Raw genomic sequence first — 22,011 nt, forward strand, 5'->3', positions numbered from 1 at the left:
CCTCCAGGATTGGGGCTTATAATGACTCTCAACCAGTTTTCTGCAGAGGTCAAATCCTTGGTTCTCTTCCCCCCCAAAAAGCAAAAAGAAGAAAAAAAAAAGAGGGAAAAAAAAAGCATCTGCTAAAGCACCAAGGCACTAATGCTGATGGGCTCTGGACTGCATGTCAGGGGCTCTATGAGAGCAGCAGTAGATTTGGTCCCCCTGCAGCAAGGGCAATCACTGCCAGAGCACTACCCCTACCCCAGGTGTTGGTGCCACACTGGCAGTTTGGGGGAGAAAGTGCACAAGACAGTGCATATCATAGAATCATAGAATGGTTTGGGTTGGAAGGGACCTTAAAAATCATCCAGTCCCAACCCCCCTGCCATGGGCAGGGACACCTTCCACGGGACCAGGTTGCTCAAAGCTCCATCCAACCTGGCCTTGAACACTGCCAGGGATGGGGCACCCACAGCTTCTCTGGGCAACCTGTTCCAGTGCCTCACCACCCTCACAGGGAAGAATTTCTTCCTTATACCTAATCTAAGCCTACTCTCTTTCAGTTTAAAGCCATTACCCCTTGTCCTATCACTACATGACCTTGTAAAAATTCCCTCTCCAGCTTTCTTACAGGCCCCCTTTAGGTACTGGCAGGCTGCTATAAGGTCTTCCCAGAGCCTTCTCTTCTCCAGAACAACGCCAACTCTCTCAGCCTGTCTTCACAGGAGAGGTGCTCCAGCCCTCTGACCATCTTCGTGGCCCTCCTCTGGACTCACTCCAACAGTTCCACATCCTTCTTATTTTGGGGACCCCAGAGCTGAACACAGCACTCCAGGTGGGGTCTCACGAGAGCAGAGCAGAGGGGCAGAATCCCCTCCCTCGACCTGCTGGTCACGCTTCTTTTGATGCAGCCCGGGATACAGTTGGCTTTCTGGGCTGCAAACGTACATTGCTGGGTCATGTTGAGCTTCTCGTCAACCAACCCCCAAGTCCTTCTCCTCCGGGCTGCTCTCAATCCACTCATCCTGTGTTTGTGCTTGGGATTGCCCCCACCCATGAGCAGGACCTTGCACTTGGCCTTGTGGAACTTGGGGAGGTTCGCGTGGGCCCATATCTCCAGCAACCTGTCGAGGTCCCTCTGGATGGCATCCCTCCCCGCCAGCCCAGCAGACAGAGCAGCTCTGTTCCTGCCCTGGCTCACCTCTGACTCCGCAGCCATGCCACAGGAGATGAGATGTACAGCGGGGAGAGCGCAGACGGGGCATTACACTGCCCACCCCTGCGCTTCTTTCCCTCTGCTCCGATTTGAGAATTTTGCAAGGCATTTCAGTCACAAAATGCTAACTATGCCAAACTTAGATCACATCAGCGTAGCACAGTATGTAACTCTGAATAGGAAAACTGATTTCCATCTTATTAGGCATGCAACGAACTAAAGGCGCCACAAATAGGAAGTATATGCATCTACCTATAGGAATGCCTTTGTTATACTCGAGGACTGTAACTATGAATTAGACCTGAAAACAAAATTTCCATTTCCTAGGCTTTTTTCTAAAGCACCATCACATGGATGCAGATGCAGATATACAAGCTCACACAAGCTCGTAGATGAAGTGACTAACGCTATCATAATATGTATGACCGGGTAAGAAACATGATACTGTCACTCAGTTAACAACACCATAAATGAGAATGTAACAGAGAAAATGTATCCCTAAGGAGTGTGAAAATACGTTAACTCCTTGATGCTCTTCAGAATCCATTATCAGCTACAGAAGGCATACCATGATATCCAAATCCTGAGTGTCAAAGATTAAAGACATGATACACAGCCATAATCAATTTTAATTACATTGCTTCATCCACAATCACCCTGTAAACAGGTCTGGAGCTAATTGGATCAATAAGTGAATTCCCATCAAGTGCAACGAGCTGCACGTTCAGCAGGATAACTTATCCCTGCCTATGGCTACAAAAGAGTTTGTTCTCAGCATTACCAGGACAAGATCACTTTTAAATTGGCTCAGGCTGCAGATCACAGCATGGCCAGCCCACTGCTTCCCAAAGGCTCGCTGCAAAGGGCAAGGCTTTCAGAGTGGCTGCAGATAGCTTACGTACCCACCGCGGTGGTCTTCATTATATTCGGCATTTGAAGCATAAAACATTCAACAACAGGATATTTTAACTCCTAAAACCAGTCAATTACGTTTGCTGAATTAGACTGTGTGACTGAGTTGGTAAGCACAACGAAGGAAGAGGAGTGAAACAAAAGCCCTGTTTAAAATAGGTCGCTCCTTTAGAAAATTTTGTAATTACACACTGCAAATGCATTTGCATGTCCAATGAGTAATGCATGTTTCTTGTGATGAGAAAGCCTGGAAAAGCTTAATCAAAGCCTAGCTTATCAGCAAAGGCTAATTGGCTTCCATAGTGCATCATCCAGCAGAATCTAGCATTAGTGCAAGCTTCACCAACCATTAGTTGGCAGAAAATCCCAATTTATTTTGATAACAGAGGTCATACCTCCGGGGGTTTCCATGACCACATAATCAGGTGGTGCATCAGTGGCCCATCCCATGCCCTCCAGTCAGCATCACCCAGTTAATCAACTCGACAGCCAGGAAAGATGGGAACTGACCATGATACAAAGAGTAATTTGGGAAGGAAGAAAGGTACAAGGGTGATACATAATGAGTTGAAATCTTTTTCTTTTAAGAAAGAGTGCAAAACAGAAACTAATTAATAAACTGCCATGAGTAACGCAACCAAAAAATGCAAAATAATGATGGACTGAAGTTTTCCCTACAGCGAGCTGTCATCTCAGTTTGTGAACTGTAAGGCTGATTTCCCCAGTGTTATGCAAAGAAATGGCCTTTTTTTCCTTCTATTTAGACTTCATATTTTAGCTGCTGGGTCTTCTTTACACTGAGGTGGGTTTGCAGGTAAGGAATAAACCTAACCCTTCTCTTCCTGGGCATGATCTGCCTGTGCAAAAATGTAATATTCTGGGGAAGCACATCTTAGTAGTTCCAGACTTGGATTTCCACCAGGACAACACATGACAACAAATGACAAAACCTAAAGAAAGTCAGACCTTATGGGGGGCGGGGGTTAAACACATTTTATATAAAGATTCATTTATTCATTTAACACTTCATCTGAAATCATCTTACATCTGCGTCACAGCCTGAAATTGTTATAGGCAACCTAGTAGAAAGTATCACGAGATAGCATTGGCTTGGTGCGAGTCAAAAGCAAGGAGCTAGAACCAGAATTTATTGCCATACTAAACCTAGTATGCAGGAGATACTTTTGTCATTTCAGTTCAGTGACTAAATTCAAGGGTGAAGAATCAAACCCCACCAGGACCACCCGTAAGCGTCTCGTGGCTATTTGCCACCAGGCCACAGCAAAATATCTTCTTGGAGTCTCATATAGCTGTCAAAGAAGCATATATTGTACAGTGCAAAGGTAAAGGAGATAGCTCTGTAAGCATTATAGATGCATCAGTACGGCACTTCATTGCTGAGAAGCTGAGCTAATTCGCACTGCCCCATTGACAGCCTCACGTTAGGATCCATCCTATGCCCTCCCCATGGCACTGCTCGGAGTTGAGTAGGTCCCACCAGCTCACCCCGAGCCGGCCAAGGCGTATCTGGATGACACGTGGTGCATGCCCTGCTAGCGTTTGTCATTCAAATCACCCAGCTGCAAAACTCCAACCACAACGGTTAAACACAAGCAAAACAATCTAATTTTGTGCCTCAGAAGACCAACTAAAAGTCCCCTCACCGTCTGCAAATCCAAGTGCCAGACCTGGGCGATTAGGACCGCGTGTTTCCTAGGTGATAAGCCTTTCATTTTTCTGGAAGACATTTGAAATAGAGCATAGGAAGATTAATCCTCCCCAGAGAAGAGAGAGTTCACTGGCTAATTTCTCTTGCATTTAGATGTAATAATTAGGCGTATTGATTCTTCTGCTTTGTTCCTTACCATTCTAATGAAATAATTAAGACAACTTCAAGGAAATATTTGAAAGCTCATTTCACATTGTCTCTTCAAACATGGGCCACCTAACACTTAGGTGCACACTCAAAGGGAAAAGCAAAGGCAGACTCTCGCCTTATTTATCTCCGTAATTCATCAGGCACCAACTTCAGGCAGCAAAGTGCTGCCTCAGGCTCCACTCCATTTGCTGCCTATCATGACAATGAGCACACAAATGAGATCCATCTGGTGTGACCAGGACACACATTGCTCTGCTAAGCCCTCACAGCAGCTTGTTATCAAGGGGGACTGGAGAGAGGCTGAACCCCTCCAAGAGTTATGAAGAAAAAAAAAAAGCAATATTTGTAATTCCCCTTGCAGAGCCTCAAGGTAGCATTCTTGCAAAATATTATGCAAATGTTATTTCTAGTTCAAATTTTTAAGTTTAAGATTCTCGGAAGATAATGCTGAAGTGTCTACACTGAAGAGCACTCATGATCTCCATTCTCTCAGACAGCAGCACAACCAGATTTTTCAAATACAATTATGAAATTATCCATGAAGGGCTCAACCTTTGCACTGCATCCACAGAAGGAAAAGGTACCCCTGAGACAAGTGGTTTTGGGACTCCCCGATGGTCCACAAGGAGGTACAGCTTGGCTAGATGGATCAGGGCCTAAACTGTATGCAATGTGCACATCTGCATGGATACTCAGAGAGAGCCCAAACTGGAACAATTATTAGAAGGATGAACGAAGATATTACACATGTAAAAAGTTCTGAGAAAAGCAACTTAAACTGAAAAGGATTTTCTCACGTCTAATTCAACATTACTAATTCAACAGTTGGTAAGAGTTCTCTGATCTCTCCAGCATGTCTCAGATTTAAATAATTTTCAGCAATTTGGTATTAAATAGCCTTTAAAATATTAATCTTGTAAAAACACAGGGAAATGCATATGCATTTTAATACATGCTTGCTTCAAAAATATGACTAAGCCCAGCTGATACAAAATCACAGTCTCCCAGCTGCTGAGGGGCAAAGGGGATGACTGAAAAGAAAGAGCTCACTCCCCCAGAAACATGCAGATATGCTGTCCTGGAATATGAGACCAGATGTGTTAGATGTGGACGAGCATTTAGGTCCAAAGTAAGCACCAAACTTTCCAGAAGTGAGGCATTTACTGCAGACTGTGATCACTGGAATATCTTGACCCAAGAAGTGAAGTCGCAGCCTTCTCCACCTTTTCCCTTTGTGCAAAGCTCACTCAGACCCTCATGACTGACGTAGCTCTGGCACAGTATTAGCTATTAACATTTAATAGGCGTCTCCTGTATCTAGTGGTCACTCACAGCAGGGGACCGATGTTTATGATTGAACACTTCAAACAGAAATCCTAGATGTGGCTACCTCTCAGGAGGAGGAAACATCTAAAGAATGTGTTTTTCTGATATAAATATTCCCTTAGAACTGGTGTTTTCTGTATGACTCACATCCATGTTTTTCACTTGTGATATTTTTAAACTCCGAGATCCAGCACTGATTGGAGTGCAAAAAGTGTGACTTTTCTCCCGTCCTACCCCGAAGGGCCTTTCAGCCAGCTACAGGTGACAGGAGGAACTGGGAATGGGTCACCTCCAGGTTTACTATGGGGACAGAAAGCCTAAAAGAAATAGCTTTGGGGTTTATGAACGTCAGTCATATGTGAATGCTAAAACCCAGCAGGTTTAATGGAATAGAAGTACATAGACCCATTTCCTATGAGAACATCATGTATATTTGAAAACAAACAGAAAAACCCACCCAGAATAAGGGCGCCTTTCTCTCCCCTCCACCCAAGAGTATCTTTTCAGTCTAGATCAGAGCTAAATTTAAAAAATGCAGTTAATGAAATGAACAATCCAAGGAGATATTCTCATGACGAGTGATCCAATGCAGATTGTTTACATGAATTTCCTCCTGCTGCACATCCCTTCTCAAATTCAGCATGCTCATTGGGAGGGCATCATGGAAAAACCCATGACTGTCATAGCTGTATGGTAGGGGCTGCACCCAGAGTGTCCAGGCCTCAAAAAGCCAAAAGCTGCAGAAAAGAAATACAACAAATAACAATAAAAGAGTTTCAATGCCTTGAAACTGCTCCCCGGAGTCCAGCTTCTCTTTCAGCTTGGACAAAGCCGAAGGGTTCCTTGCTGGAGCAAGCCTCACCATGAAATCTTGTTGGCTGGGCTAAAATGTCTTTAACATCAGGTGAATGTAAATGCTGCCTTTCTTCAAATACAGTTTAGTTCCTTTATAGCATCGTTCAAGAGACATAAATGCCAGCCTCAAGCTCAGACAGACACAACTAGCTGTTCAAAGGAAAATCATGGGCAAGATTTTGCTCTGGGCAGAAGGATTTTGCTAATGGTTTTGCAAAACATTTTTTTCTGCAGGAGCCAGAAAGAGGAGGAAAGTTGAGGCAAAAGAACCACACAAGCAGTCAGAACAACAATACAACCTGGAAACTTGAGAAAAGGTAAGAGAAGGGTTTCTGCCCAGCCAGGGGGGAAGGAGGCTGCGGACGCAGAGTCCCTCACTGGACGCAGGAGCGAACCAGGCTCCTCCGTACTGCCAGTGCGAATAAACACGAGTGCATCACCAAAACATCTGAAGCAACTTCTTCTTTTAAAAGAAATAACCTGCAAAGGTCTGAAAATTTGGCTAACGATTCAGATCAAAAGGGGTAACATTATCACAGAAATCCATTCAGTCTATACAAAAATTTCTCCATCTCTCCAAGTCACAGGGAATACACTGTTTTCTCTGCAGTAACCCAGAACTGTACAAGATACAGAGTTTAAATACATTTCCATTCAGATAAGTTATCTCTTCCCCTCCCCACCAGCAGCTTTTAAAAGATGCATCTTGAACTTACAGCACTGGAGGGTTTTTTCTTCTCGGATTTTTAATTCACTGGCATCATAAAGACCTTTAGCGATTTACAGTGTGAAGAGCACTTTCTCTTCGGATTGCCCTGCTTTGAGCCAGTTTGTACATCACGGTTACTTCATTACTTACATTGCATTACACAGGGGCAAACGAAGCAGCCGCGCTCCTCTCTGCGGCAGATGTGCCCCAGGGCCGGCACGAGCCAGATGTTTCCCAGGGCCCCACAGCAGGCGCAGAGGCTGGGCTGCCCGGCTGCTTCACCCCAACTGCCCCTCCGCAGCGGTGAGCCAGACCGCACACTTCGTACCCTCACGCTAGCTTGGAAGAGGGGTAAATCAGAGAGAAATGCTGCAGAGGGGGCAGCCACATCGTCAGGCTACACTAATCAAGGTGCTGCAATTAGCAAAATGAAAAATAAAATAATCCCGAAACAAAAAAAAAAAACAACTTGTGGGAGACATCCAAATTCTGTTGAACTATGGAAGGAACACCAGAGGGACCAGAATATATTTTTTCCTGCCTCTTGCTGTGATGGTCTTAGCTATTTGTCCTCCTGCAGGTCAGCAGGACACAAGCCAGACTGCTCAAACTCTGAAGCCGTGCTCCCCCCACGTGTGGTTTTGGTGACAGTTTCTCGAGGGGTTTAGAGTCACAAATTTCAGGTTTAGCAACCACGACCAACCAACACGCAAAGCTTTTGCCCTGTTATTCAGTCACGGCCTAGCAAAATGGCATCTTGGCCAGAAAATCCCATGGGTTTTCCTCACACGTGTTCGAAGCAGAGCACTCCCACAGCTCATTGCCTAATTCCCGACTGCTGCTTCTGCGAGACGTCTCTTTTCCCTGAGCCCTTCCCAACCGTACATGCTACACGTTGGCTTTAAACGTCACAAACACTACAGGTGGTAAAGAACAGAATAGACTGCAGGAAGCTCGTTTTCCTCTTTGAAGGCACCTGCGCTTTCTTGGTAACGCGGTAAGCTGATGAAACGCCAGGAGGCCAGTCTATAGGGAATACATGAGCGCTATACGTGGCACACTGAATCCGATTTTGCTGCATACCACCATATGGAACAGAATCTCAGCGGCATCAAACGTTTACCTAAACTCCATTAATGTCTTCTCCAAGCCAATATTTATAGCATACACACCAGTAGCTGCTGTCAGAGTGTGTATAAATGTTAAACTGAACTGTTAAAGAAACATAATGACAGATGTAGAGATGCTGAAGAGTGCAATCTATTCTAATTTATGATAATTTATTTCCATCATCTGGAGCCCTATTCAGAAGAGAAAGCTGAATGCATCCCAAAGCGCATCACGGGGTGGAGTGTAAAAATCCCCAGAAAAAAAATATCTCTTTTAAACCAAGCAAAAGTACTCTTGTCCTAACACCCAGGACATGCTTAGCAATCTCTCTGTGCAGAAGTAATACAGATGTGGGGTACTCGAGCCCTGCCTCCCAGCAGCCCAGTGACACACGGGTTTTATTGCAAGTTGGGAATAGCTGGGAACTGTTTGTCCCACGAGAGATGTTTGATCATTGCTGAGTCACTACTTTTGGGGGACTAAGCTGAGCAAAAAACATTCATTAGCTCTGTCAGAGCCTCATCCCATGAGAGATGTTTGATCATTGCTGAGTCACTACTTTTGGGGGACTAAGCTGCACAAAAAACATTCATTAGCTCTGTCAGAGCCTCTTCAGCTGCATTAACAACCAATGCTGCACCCATGGGTGGCCAGTGCTAATGAGCACATAAATAAAAAGATGGAAAACTATTTTTAAAAACTATGCCACGGTGAGCTATATGGCAGAAAGAGCTTTTCTATATAATTCCTCAGCAAGGCAAGCTGCGCTGGATCGGTTCTGCCATGAGACCCGCGCCCCGTCTCAGTCTCCTGTTGCTGTCATTCTGCTGCAAAACCATGATGAAGGGGATGAAAAAAAGGGAAAGAAAAAAAAAAAAAGGCAGTGACAGCACTTGGTCCTCGCAGCAGGGAGTGCCGCCAGGCCGTGGAAGACCGCAGGCAAGGAGCTCACTTTCACGGCATCGTCCCTCCCCGGGAAGCACCGTAACGGGGGCTTTCTGCCGGCATGGCACACCCAGCGTCCCCCGCATATGTCGGCCCGCCGCGAAGCCAGCTCCTGCTGCCTGCCAGGGCCTCGCAATCTGGACAGGCACAGATTTTGTGCTGGAACGGGCGCCCTCTCCGCAGAGCCGCCTGCCACGAGCGACAGGCTGCAACGGCAGCAGCGGGAGCGCGCACAGCCCACGGAGCCAACGCAGCAAAACAAGGAGGCTTATGATTCTCTCCTAAGTGGACCGTGCTGCCTCTGTGCAGCTCTGAAAAACTCCACGTTTGACCGAAAAAAGGGCTAGGCACACAATACAAGCAGAGACGACAACACCAGCGTGCACACACCGTCTTAAAAGTCAGATGAAAATCTTCCACCAAAACCATTTTCTGCATTTTTGGACTCGCTTATCTTTTTCCAAAAATGCTGTCATCTCTCAAAAGATGTTGGCTCTTCTTTGCAAGTCCCAGTGCTAAGGGCTTGCAGTATCTCCCCCGGGACCACTACTGCTGTGCCTCCAAGGAGTCTGGGTTGGCCCCTGGTGCTGCCCCTGCTCTGTAAATCAGGCTCCACAGCCGGACCGCGCTGCCCCGACGCGCAGGAGGGTCACGCTCGGCACGATCCATCACCGACTCCGCCGGGAGGAGCGAGCCTCGGGCACTGCAGCAGGGTGCAGAGAGGAGAAGGAGAATACGACCCCACCACTGTTTCTTTACAGAAATATTTTGTGCTGAAATATTGTAGTTTCTGGCACAAATATGTCTTCGTTCATGATCTCACCAGAATTCCAGTTATCAGTGGAAACTTAGATTAAAAATTATTTTTCCCCCAAGGAAATGAAATTCCTGTTCCCAAATCAGTTCTACCAATGACTCTTTTTGATGCAGCAATGACAGATGCTTCCCTGACATCTAGGTACAGCCCAAACCACAACGGACAAATACTCCAGAGGCTCCTCAGTCACCTGCCGCAGGCTGTAACACATGAGGAAACTCACTCTAATACCTTTTCTTGCCAGCAAAATACCACACGCTCCCAGCTCGCTTCCTTCCTCCCATCATCGTCGAAGCCCAGCCACCAACAGCGCAGGGGAAACGACGTGTAACCACATCTTTATTTGAAGACTTTTCCACACATTTAGAAATTGGCGGCGGTGGGGCTGCTTGGCTATGTGCCGCTCGGTACCCACGTCTTACATGGCTGCGTAGAAAGCCAGCAGCCTGCCAAATGCTCTCAAACTGGGCACTTGACTGGGACTAATCAATAGATGTCCCCAGCCAATGCCACACAGTGTTGCTTCTGCTCTCTGACTGAGGGATCAAACTTTATTAATTATCCCACTTGAAACTGATTCTGTTTTGCAATAAAATCTCAGCTCCTGGCCTCAACCCTCTCCATGACTAATTCCATCAAGGAAATTCTTCTTGCAGCACCATTCACAGAAGTAGATTAAAAACGGGGACAGAATATGTTCAAAAACAAGCTCTATTGAGCCATACTCCCGAATAATCTCCCTGTCCACATGCCTTTGGCCACCAGTTGGAAAAGTCCGTTTGCGATGCACTCGGTACTTGGCAGCATGCAGCTTTTGCACTTTCATCCGTGCTCAAATGCATCTGTGTGCAAGATTAGAACAAAACGCTGCTATGACACAACGGCAGGCACCATGTGCATCAGCTCACCGAGATCAAAGGCACACAGCAGCAGAGAATTTAATTAAAATGTTAAAATTAAACAGGAAGGCATCCATTGTTTAATTTTTTGGCAGGCGTGTTCTTTCAAACCGGGACCTAATTCCACTCCAGCACGCTGACTGCCCTTGGAGATGGCAATCAGGAGAGCTCTGCCGGATTTATCAGCTGCTGGATTTGGCGGTGGGGGAATCCCACACTTGCTTTGGTTTTCAAGCACGGTCTCTAAAAAAGCACTTGGAGAAACTGCTCAACTCCAAAGGATAATTATTGCAATATACGTATTCTGCAGCACTAAGCCAATTTCCAGTATCAAACCTAATCCCATTGGGCTGAGCACGACATACACCCACGGGCACCATTCCCCTTTACAGTCCCAACAGGGAGCTGTGACCTTGCCACGTTCAACTGCTCCCAGCCACCACTCTCTCCACAGGAAGGTTTTCTTAAATAGGGTAAAAAACTGATGCAGAGCAGTTGTTTTTTGTGTGCAACATAGCCTTTGTGTGAGGAGTAGCAGGGGTAAGCAACTATGCGGTTTTAAACTGACACACAGATGGGGGACGTGTCTTGTTTTGTTTTGCTTCGAGCATACCTCCAGCACACAGCCAGGGAGAAGATTATTCTGAAAACAGTTCAAGCAAGGCTCCAGTTTGCTTGTTAAATAACTGTAAGATATTTCCTGGCATCCTGGGGTATTTTGACGTGGATGCTGAAGGCAGCCATAGGCCATAATATGGCCCACATCAGGGAGGCTGAACCAAGAAGCCAGTTGTCTCCTTGGTTTTTGGGAACCCGGCAAGGAAGTTTTTGCTACTTCTGTAGTATTATTTGGGGTGCCACAGAGGCTTTTCACATAATATTAGGAAGATCAGCAAGTGCAGTGTCAAACATTGGGCCCCAATACAAGCACCTGACGTGCAAGTGCCAAAGGATACGAGCTGAGGCTTATCACTTCAAGCCAAAGATACCTTGGATTTGCATCACCTGAGAAACAACACAGGCAGGCAGAGCATTAACATCAGGAAAACTGAAGACTGAAAACAGGCACAATAAACTTCTTTTTGAAATTGAAAGAGCTACTGAAGAGCTGTTACTATAAATTATTTCCTGATGTATCAATGATCTTGCTGATGTTAGGCAGCATTTCTTTCCGAGATCTTCTGGGCAGAATTTCACCCTCAATACTTCAGGTTCCTGAGCACTTCTAGTGAATATTCAGTCAGGCTGTTTGCAGCAGGCTCTGATATTTCTCATGGAATGAAGATCAGGTTGACAGGTCGGGAGTTTTGCAAAAGAGTCAAATCAGATTTATTTCTGACAGTGGGTCTGAAAATGTGTAACACTTTATTGAAATCTTCCTGCTCCACAGTTTTTCTCCTGCTTCCTTAACACAGAGAAACAGGGGACTCCCTCCCCCCTGCACATCTCGGTGCCGAGGATGCTTTTTGGGGTCTTCTTAGCAAAGTGACATCCCCGATCCCCCAGCAAAAGCCCTGTGTAGGGTGTCATGATCTCTGACCACTCTGAAAATGCCCTCGCTAACTTCTGCCTTGCGATGGCACCGCCAAACTGGGGCCAGGACATCTGCACCAGCACGTATCTGGGAACGGGAGCCCACAGAGCTCCCCCCAAATTTATCCCAAGCTCCAGCACTTTCTGCTCACCACAGCATCAGCTCAGCAGCTCCCGCAGGCTCTGCCTCTAACAAAGCCTTCTCCCCAGATGCTAAGGCATTTCGGAAAAGGCACAGACAGAACAGCTTGTTCAGAGAAACACATTTATCTATCCATTAGAACATCTCAAAGAAAGGAAAGGTAAGACAATGAAGGGCAATGAGGCACTTTACTTCAGCCTTTCCTGGCCGTTTTTCCTGGATCGTGCACGTACCCCACTGCTTTAAGGGCCAAAGTTGGCATTAAGCTTGTGAGACCTTTCTGCTTTCCTCTCCATGCAGAGGATCATAACATTGCTTCATGCCACAGATGGCTGCTCATCTGGAAACCCCCTCTCTTGAGGGGCCGTGTCAGTCTAATCCTCTGCTGATCTTTCTCCCCTAGCAGCATTAGGAAAATACCCAACCACGGCAGTAACTGAGCTGTCTGATGCCTGGGACGTGCCAAGTCCGATGCCAAGACTCCCTGCCTCGACTTCGTTCCCTCTCACCCTAACCAATCTCTGAGCCTGACCGACAGGAGTTCTCACCTCACCATGCATTTCAGCTTAGGTTTGAGCAGTTTGCAAATGCATGCAATTACTAAGTGCAAAAATCTTCTGGACTGTCCGCTCATGGATGTACCTGCATCCATAAGCTGCTAATGAGGCAACACCTAGTATTTTTTGTTTGTATAAAAGGTTCTTAGAGAATACTTCCTTACTTGACTGAATGCCATTACCAAACCCTTTCAGTGCCATAATCTGTATCTACCATTATAACCACTGAAACCCCCATCGTTTTATGTGATTTAAGCATTTCCTCAAGAATGGGGAGCAATATTAGCTTTTCTAACCTAGCGAAGTATTCCGAGTGGGAAAACACTGCTTCCAAAGACAAACCCAGGAAGTCTCTACAATGGCCAGAAAATAAAACTGTGCAAATTAAACAAAGCAAAAAGCTTATCATTTGTCTATATTCAGTATTCTTTTGCTTTTGCCAAAAAGCAAGCAAGCTGTCACCTTAGCAACTATGTCACACTTTGCAGTACATACACCACTGTGAACAAACACCTTAAAAGCAGCACCTCCACACTATGTTCCTTTCCATAATGTTTTTTAGGGCACTCTGCAGATCCCCCCTGAGCGTAACAGCCATTAAGACCCCTTTGGCCAGTTGCTGGGCTGGAGAGCCAGCCAGACGGCCAAGTGCTGTTTTCCACACTGCACCCCAGGACCACAATACTACTTAACCATTTTTATTCGGTGCCAAAGGAGAAAGTGTGGCGCGAGCACTTTGCCTTCCACCACCAGCCCTGTGCAGAGCCCGGCGTTACCTGCTCTCTGCCTCTCCCCTTCTCCTGCGTCAGGAGGAGGTCCGCTCTCCCGGAGAAAAGGGGAGACTTCGGCCAGCGACCAGGAGGTCTCCTGCCCCTTGGGATCACATCTGGTGCCACGAATCCAGGTTAACTCAGGGACCACAGGATCCGAATGATGAAAGGGTTTTATCACAAGCACCTCCAAGCCTCTCCTCCCCGGACCGCGACATTTGAATCCAGAGATGTCAACATGCAGGGCTTTTACCCAGGGCTCCAATTATGCTGATGCTGATTTACAGGAGTGATGGCTGAAACATCTCCCTCAAAAATTGGCAAGGAGACTGTAACCATGCATGTCTAATGGCAGAACCCTCTATCTCCATGCATCTTCTTGCTAGTTTGAAAGTCAGATCATTTTTGTTCTTCATTTCATAGAAACCTGGTTTGCATATATAATCACATTTAGCATTAATGAGTCTCTCCTCATCTTCTATTCCTAATGCTTCCAACAGCCACATTTGGATAACGCCAGCAGATTCTGCCATCAAGAAGGTGGCTTGCCATGAGGAAATTTTACCAGTTTCACCCAGGGAGTGCCCATGGAAGCAGTACATAACTCCAAAAATTCCCGCCTCTTGGAGCATTGTGTCTCAACTATATTTGCTAATCCTACATAACTCATTTATACCAGGTCCCACTCTGGGCTGCTTGAGAACCATCAGGATTTAAATGAATTGTTAGGTGACCTTTTAAAATCAACTCTTCCACAATCACAATGTGAGCCTAAGTGGAAAACCATAGTCACTTTTCAGATGAAAGATATAATTTATTTGCAATGAGGTCAGGCATTGCTGACCTTTCCTCCTTCCCTCCTTGCCTGTACCAGCATTTGTACCATTTTAACAGCAACTTTTCGATGGGAGAAGATTAGCACGGTTCTCAGTTTCCAACAAGATACGCACACAGATAAACATGCACGTGAACAGCACGCAGAACAGGCAGCTCTCTGCAGTCTGCGTAAAACCATGGGATCACAAGACAGATTTTCTGCCCTTTCACTTGTGTTCTGGGTTTTTAGTCTTTAGGGCTTCCATCCTTCTTCTGTTACCCTGTCCTAAAAGCATATGGTTCATCAAAGCCAAAGGTTTCAGAATCACAAGACTCCCAGAAGCTGAGACTTCAAGACCACAAGGTAAAATACCATGTAGGCACTGTTATTGCTTCTGCTGCCTTTATCCCAGTCCCACTGACAGAGTAACATATGGCTTTCACATCTGTCTTCAGTGCGACTACAAAAACTTTTCAGATCTTTCCTGTCGCTCACAACAGACCCTGGTGTCTAATGGCAAAATCCACCTCCCAGTTCTTCCTAATAAAATAATTTGTTCAACAGAGTTCCCTGCCTGCAGATTACTGATACCCTGGTATGTGTCCAGAAGCTGTAGGTCCAATGACAAAGACCGATAAAGCCTGTTCACAGGGCTCGGGTCTCTCGGATGCTCACATCCCGCTGTTTCACTGGCAATTTTTGTCTGTACGGAGCTGCAGTGTATTTTGCATGCATTATGCTAAGCTGCCTATAAGAAATCATCCAATTAATGACAGCTTACAGAGAAGCGTTAGTTACATGGTAATTACCTTTCTAATATTAAAATACCATAGAAATGGATTTACATTTTTTGATTAAGTGGCACATGTTTTATTGGCCTGACGCTACACATACAAGACCTTTGAGGCAGTAACTGGGACCAGGTTTTCAAGAACAGCTAGGCACCTACATCCCGAGGGAGACATCAAAAAAACTGACAATCCATTTTTCATATGTGTTTGTGCATCTTACACATCAAGATGGATGAACCCAGCACTAAATGCAGCATCTGATCCTGGCATTGCATAAGCAACATCAGCAGGCAGAAAGAAATATTCCTTTTATTAAGGCTTTTCTTTCAATATGAGGGCAGAGAAGATCAACTTCTCAACTCTTCCAGCCCTGCATCCAAGAGGAGCACTAAGCTTCACCAAGGTTACCCTGCTCCATCACCTAAAGTCTCTGCCCATGCCAGAGTAGACAGCAGCCTTCTGGTTAAGCAAAAACCAAACACACACAAGCAAGCATGACAAAGAGTCTCAAGCAACTATAAAATATCTGAGGCCCATAATACACTATGCAGAGCAAACCACTAATCACCCATGCCTCATGCAAGCATTACCTTCTTAATTTTTTTTCATTTATTTTCAGCATCTCAAGATATCTAGGCTTTTCTAGGACATACTTGAAAGCATGCATCTACTTATGTCCATTCATATGCATGCAAATATAATCCAACAAAAGCACTCCATGGCCAGATGAGCAATCAGCATTAGGACAAAAGACGAGATTTATTATCAGTCTTTCAAGATTCAGATTCCCTTTGCCTTCCAAATACACATCTGTTTGCAAGGCAAGGGGTGCTAACCCTTTCAGAATCTATACAATCAAAGCAAGCTTGACTCTTGCCAGGCTGGCAACAGCCCGGCCTTTTTCCTGGCCCACCAGTCAAAGGATCACACCGTGAAGGCAAGGAAGCAAAGCAAGGTTAGCTTGGTCCATGTACACACAGATTTTTCAAACCGCCTTGCAATTCTGCCTTGTCCAATTTCCACCAGAGATGAATGGGGATTTGTCGTCCAAATGCCCTGCACTGCTTTGGAAATATTTGGCACATCTCATGAAGATGCTCATGAGCAGTGATGATCTGCAGTCATGCAAGGCCTGGAATGTATTTTTTCAGCACAAAGGCAAGAATTAAAACAACTCCTCAGACACACATGGGTTCATTGAACATCCGAACGTCCGCTGCCAAGTTGTCCTATCAAGAAAAGCCCCAGTGTCCACAAGATTTGTCCTGCACCATCTGCCCTGATACAAGCAGCACTGGCTTACACAGAGCTACTCGCACGGACTTTGTGCCCAAAATACCCCCTCTGCTGTGCCCACATCGGCTTAGGCAGGGCTGCAAGCTGGCGGAGCAGGGAGCTTGTTGCACGGTATTTTACAACAACAACCTGCAGGTGAGCAGCCAGGCAATCACAGCACCTCCCAACCTGCAAAACAGTGGAGTTTCTGCATCTCTGCTATTTATCAAGGATTACAGGGAAAGGGGTTACGGACAGCACTGCAGCTCCTGTTATTTTACACGGAAACCAGGTAAGTGTCAGGTTGTTTTGGGTCTGCAGGAGGAAAGTTGTTTGTGACAAATCACAGCGAAGCAGCAGCAGAAGTTAATTAAACACCTCAGCCTAGTGATACAAAGTTTCCATTTTTACAAAAATATTTTTGCAGGTAAGCACCTGCATGAGGTAGTTCATATCCCCAGCACACTGCCATGTGCAGAGCCCCCTTTTCACTTCATTTGCTTCTGTAGGGCTCCAGAGAGGCAACGACTGCAAAACAAATAGACCCCAGCTGACAAACTTGCTTGTCTTGCTCCCTTTTTTGCGGACCCCAATAAAAGCAGTCTAAACGTATCCAGAGATTCACAGGACTGAAATTAATCCAGGGAGACGAATGAACATATTTCTTCTCTTTCATCTTTCCTTATTCATTATTGTCAGGTGCGCGTATAGGAGAGTCATTTTTCAAGTGAAGTTGTAAAAGCGTTTGTGACATTGCAACTGGTTGTAGTGCCACAGCAGATTATCGTGAGAAATAAGCTTCAGAAAGACACCCTCTTCTCATGCAAAGATCTGTGGAGTAACAGCCAGAGGAATAAAGAGGAGCAAGAACAAACACGGCTTTTAAACAGCTTTTCCCTGCCCCCAGCACATGCTGTGAAGCAAGAGTTGACTCAAAGCTGCAAACGTCCAGGGCCTATCTTGTATAGCTGCGTGCAGGTTTTCCAAGCCATGATTTGTGACCCACATACTCCAAGTACACAATCTATTACCAAGGTAGAGTTAAAAAAATGCAACTCTTGCTTAATTGCTACAAGTTACTTTTTTTTTTCTTCTTCTTTTTCTTAACCTTTCCTGGGCCTGAGCCAATGTTGTCTCTTAAGGGCTTCTAAATGCAGTTTCTTGGCTGAAAATAAAATTACAAAGTACACGGAAAATACAAATGAAAACATGTTACAGTGCTGTGAATATTCAGAAGAATCAGTCTTATCTCAGCATCTTCTCTCTGGGTGTTAGGTGACAGTGAAAGTAGAAGATTGAAGAAGGTCAGATAAAGTCCCTGCTCCTTGAGACACAGGTCCACGTCTGAGCCAGATTACAGGTAAGCTGGAATTTGCACAGCTATAGATTGCTTCTGCAACAGTTAGTTTCACACCCAGGAAACCTACAGCCACCTCAGTTCTCTCCAGACTTGCAAATGTTTCCGCTTGTTAATACACAAATTTCAGCAGCACTGTCGTACAAGAGGTTTATTAATAAAGACGTGCTGACCCCCGAGCCACCGTGGACCTATCCAAATTCCCCAAAAGATGAGAGTGCCAACTCAAGGCTGGACTGCCTGGACCAGCTGAGGACATTTTCGGTCTACACCATCTCCACCCTACCAGCCTTTCGGAGGAACCCCCGCACCTCTGCCATCTGTGCTGCAACACCACAAAGCCTCCCCCCGAGCACAAGAGCCACCCAACGCCCAGAATCGCTGCGTCACCAGCTAGGCTATGAACTTTATTTCTTTGCAGATGCAATCTAGGACTCGAGTGGGAGGTGTTAAGAGGTGCCATGAGTAGCATATGGGCTACAGTACACAAACAACGGGGCAGAAATGCCAGTTCTCCCCTTCTTAGATTGCAGAAAGGGCTTCCCCCACCTCTGTGTCCTACCTGCTTGCTTTTCACACTAGAAAGCCAAAACTTGGCTTTCTGGGAAATATGCATTAAAAAAAGCGTAAGTTTTCTAAAAGCAGAAGTTAACACCTCCCTTTTAGATGACAAATAAGCCAAAAGAAGACAACATTAAAATTACTTGCACTTGCTTTCCCAAATCCTGAAACTCTGTAAAACTGGGTGTCATGATTCAGCTGCCACGTCACTCACATGACACCGGTCACACCCTCTGACAGGTGATTACTCTAAAGCTCCAAAAAACTCATCAGCATTAACAAGAGCAGGTTTAATAAATTCCACTGTCACCAGCACTTTTTGCATAAAAAAACTTCCACTCACACATCATTTAACACCTGAAATGAAACAGCTGTAAATCCAGCAATTAGCGGTATAATTTGACTGTTCTGATCAAGCATACTGAGGGCTGCGAGGCTGCCGGGGAATGTGGAAGCGGCTGCAGAATCAACTGGAGCATTTGGTCGGTTTTTTGAAGTTTAAAATGATAATTAGGCTGATAAAAAGAATCTGAGGGAGACGGACACTTCCTTGAGACTGGAGATGGCAGAGCGAGGCGGATAGCAGTTGGTAGGCATAGTGAGAGGATAAGGAAGATGGGAGCAACAAGAGGAAGTGAATAGAGCTGGAATTTAGGTAATCCAAAAAGCCTTTCAAGTATATTTAAAAAAAAAAAAAAAAAGTCTTCCACACTCTGAGGTATCATCCACTAAAATGTGCTTAATTCTACTTACACATACATGTCAAAAGGGGAAAAAGTAATTTCTCAGACCATCTTAAATGTTAACACACTCTGCACCCTTCTGCCACATTCCCTTATCGCCAAGGACTGATACACCACGTCAGAAGAGCTCTGTTTACATACAGCCGCATGTGCATTTATACATATACACCCAGGCAACGTGCAGATAGAGCGGCCAGAAGAGTTCTACATGTGGCTTTCAACCATGACAAAGGCAGCTTTTATATTCGGCTGTTGGAAGAAGTTACAGACCGAGGAAACTGCCAAGAGAAAAGAGTTCCCACTCGCTGTCCCGAGGACGCCAACGCACCGAGGGGGGAACAGCCCGTGCCCCCCCCCCAGCCCGGAGCCCTTCCCGGAGGAGCTCGCTTCCCAACCACCACCACCAGACACAACTACACTGGGCAGATAGTCAAAAGACCACGCTCCCAGCAGTGATTTGCCATAGAAATAGCTTTCCTCCCCATCCTTCTGCTCCGCGCCGAGCGCTGCGGAGGGGTTGAAGCACCCCCAGACCGGTGTCTGGGGTTCAACCCCTGAACGTCCCGATTTCTCCTCGAGGTGGGAGCAGCAGCACCGGGGGGGTTTGCAGAAGCTCCGGGCGAGGAACACGAAGGACTTTGGCCATTCTCAACACGCGGGTCACCCCGCCGCGGGGCCACCTCGTCCCAAGCCCATGGCACCGCCACATCCCCATCACCCAGCTCTGCGAGACCTGATGTTTCGAGGTGCCCAGTGGAGAAAAGCTGCTGACCACGGGCAGGGACGGGGTCCGGGGCGAGCAGCTGCTCCCAGCACCCCAAAACAGCCCCTCGCCAACACCCCATGGCCGGGCCGCGCGCGGCGGGTGCGAACATGTGGCTAAACGCACCCGCGCGGGGACGTGCCCCCCAAAATACGCGGCTTACATAATTCCCCAGCCAGTCGGCGTTAGGGGAATGTGATTAATCCTCCATGACATGTTCTGAACTTTCCGTTCAGAGAGGCTCTCTCCTCCCGCAGACCTACTGGCGATGAATGTCATTTGACCTGCAGACTTCACTACGAATGAGCATCAGAGCAACAAACAGTGACATTGCTCCGCAAACCAATTATCTGCCTCCTTCCCCGCTCGGCCCAGAGACAAGTTTGCTAAATGCATAATGAGGATTTGGGGTTTTTTTTTTCCCTTTTTTTTAAAAAAAAATAAAAAATCGTTTATATCCAACACGGGGATGGGGGGGGGCACCCACAAACCCAGCCCGCAGCCCACCCCACCGGCCACACGGCTGTAGGATGAGAGTCCCCAGCCCCTGTGTGTGTGTGTCCCCCCCCGTGTCCCCCGTCCCAGCTCCGGCTCCCACCTGTTCCGCGGGGCTCAGCGCCGTGCGCGCCCTTTAGGGACACCCCAACCCTCCCATCCCCGCGGCCCAAACCTCTACCCGACCCCCCCCCCCGCGGCGACTCACCCACTCGAGCACCCTGAGGAAGGCCAGCGGCTCCTTCACCACGCGGAAAGTGCCCGCGGAGGCGAGCTGCGGGCAGAGAAGAAGGAGTCAGACTCCCCCCCCCGCTCCTGCTCCGCGCTTTGCCCCCAACCCGCCTCCCGCCCGGGTTCCCCCGTACCTGGTCCACCGCCTCCATGTCGCCGCAGCCCCGCGGAGCGGTGCGGAGCGGTGCGGAGCCGCCCGGCAGCCGGGGATGCGCGGCGCTGCCCCCGCGCACGCCGGGCGGAGCAGCCGGGCGGGGCTCCGCGCTCCCCACCCCGCGGAGCCCGGGCAGCGAGCCGGCCTCCCCCCCCTCCGCCTTAGCTCCGCCACTTTTTAAATCAGTATTAAATTTTTTTTTTTTTTTTTTTTTTAAGGAAGACGTCGGGGAAAAGGGAAAAAAAAACCAAAACAAACGCACAAAAAAAGAAAACAAACTGCCTCCCCCACTCGCCCGCAAAGAAACTATTAATATTTTTGTGGAGGCAGCTGGGACAGGGGACGGCACCACATTGCACCGGGTCCTTCTTTCCCCTCTTGCCCGCCGCCCCCCGGCTCTCGAAGCGCTCGCTCCCTCCTGCTTTTGTAGCATTTCCTTGACAGCAGAACAGCGTTTTCTGTCTTGCTGTTGTTCTGGCCTCCTTTCCCAACATAGCCTTAGTAATTATAACACATCCTGGGTGGCAGAGCCCCGGGGGGAGCAGCGGTTCCCTCTGTCCATCCACGCTTGGGCTGCCCTTGCTTGCTGACAGCGTTTCCCGTTCCTCGTGGTATTAAAACATCACCATGAGGATTTTGCGATGGAGCAGGGTCCTGCCCCAGCAAAGGCTCAGGGAAGCGCTGAGGGCACAAACCCATCACCCTATTTATCAGCACATAGCCAGCAACTGGATTTAGACCCTGATTCTGTAAACATTTGCATACTCACTTAACTGCCACCTTGACAGCCACTTGTGCCACCAGAAGGACATCAGTGCTCAAATAGGATTTGGGCCCTAAGTAGGTCAGAGACTGCAATATCTGCCTAAAAAATACCTGAAGCTTTTATGCCCTGTAAGGAATCAGCCATCTGCAAAAGTTTAATGAGTCAATTACTTTTGCTCAGACTAAAGCTCTATTTAAAAAAAAAATCCAAATGTATTCTTGGAGTAAACAAGATGCATATGGGGGGGAATGAGTTTCTGAAGGCTTCATTGGAATTTGATGCAGACAATTTGGGGTAAAGTCATGGATCTGCAACAAACACAGCTGAAGTGTATGGTAGCAATGAGGCTGGGTACAGGGGTTTTTTTGGTTGTTTTCTTTTAAATAATCTTTTTTTACCCTATTAA

At 46.9% G+C, this 22,011-nt stretch overlaps 1 protein-coding gene across 1 annotated transcript in view; it reads right to left on the reverse strand.

The window, feature by feature from the left end:
- SYNPR (synaptoporin) overlaps positions 1-21,203 on the reverse strand; it is a 112,241-nt gene extending 91,038 nt beyond the window's left edge. The window contains exons 1-2 of the mRNA XM_075052549.1: positions 20,820-21,203; positions 20,663-20,728 (exon numbers count right to left, since the gene is read on the reverse strand). Of these exons, the coding sequence (XP_074908650.1) occupies positions 20,663-20,728; positions 20,820-20,837 (84 nt within the window). The 5' untranslated portion in view covers positions 20,838-21,203. The remainder of the gene's footprint in view (positions 1-20,662; positions 20,729-20,819) is intronic.
- Positions 21,204-22,011: the final 808 nt, after the last annotated feature.

The sequence above is a fragment of the Buteo buteo genome, chromosome 21 (genome assembly GCF_964188355.1).
Source record: "Buteo buteo chromosome 21, bButBut1.hap1.1, whole genome shotgun sequence".
NCBI lineage: Eukaryota > Metazoa > Chordata > Aves > Accipitriformes > Accipitridae > Buteo > Buteo buteo.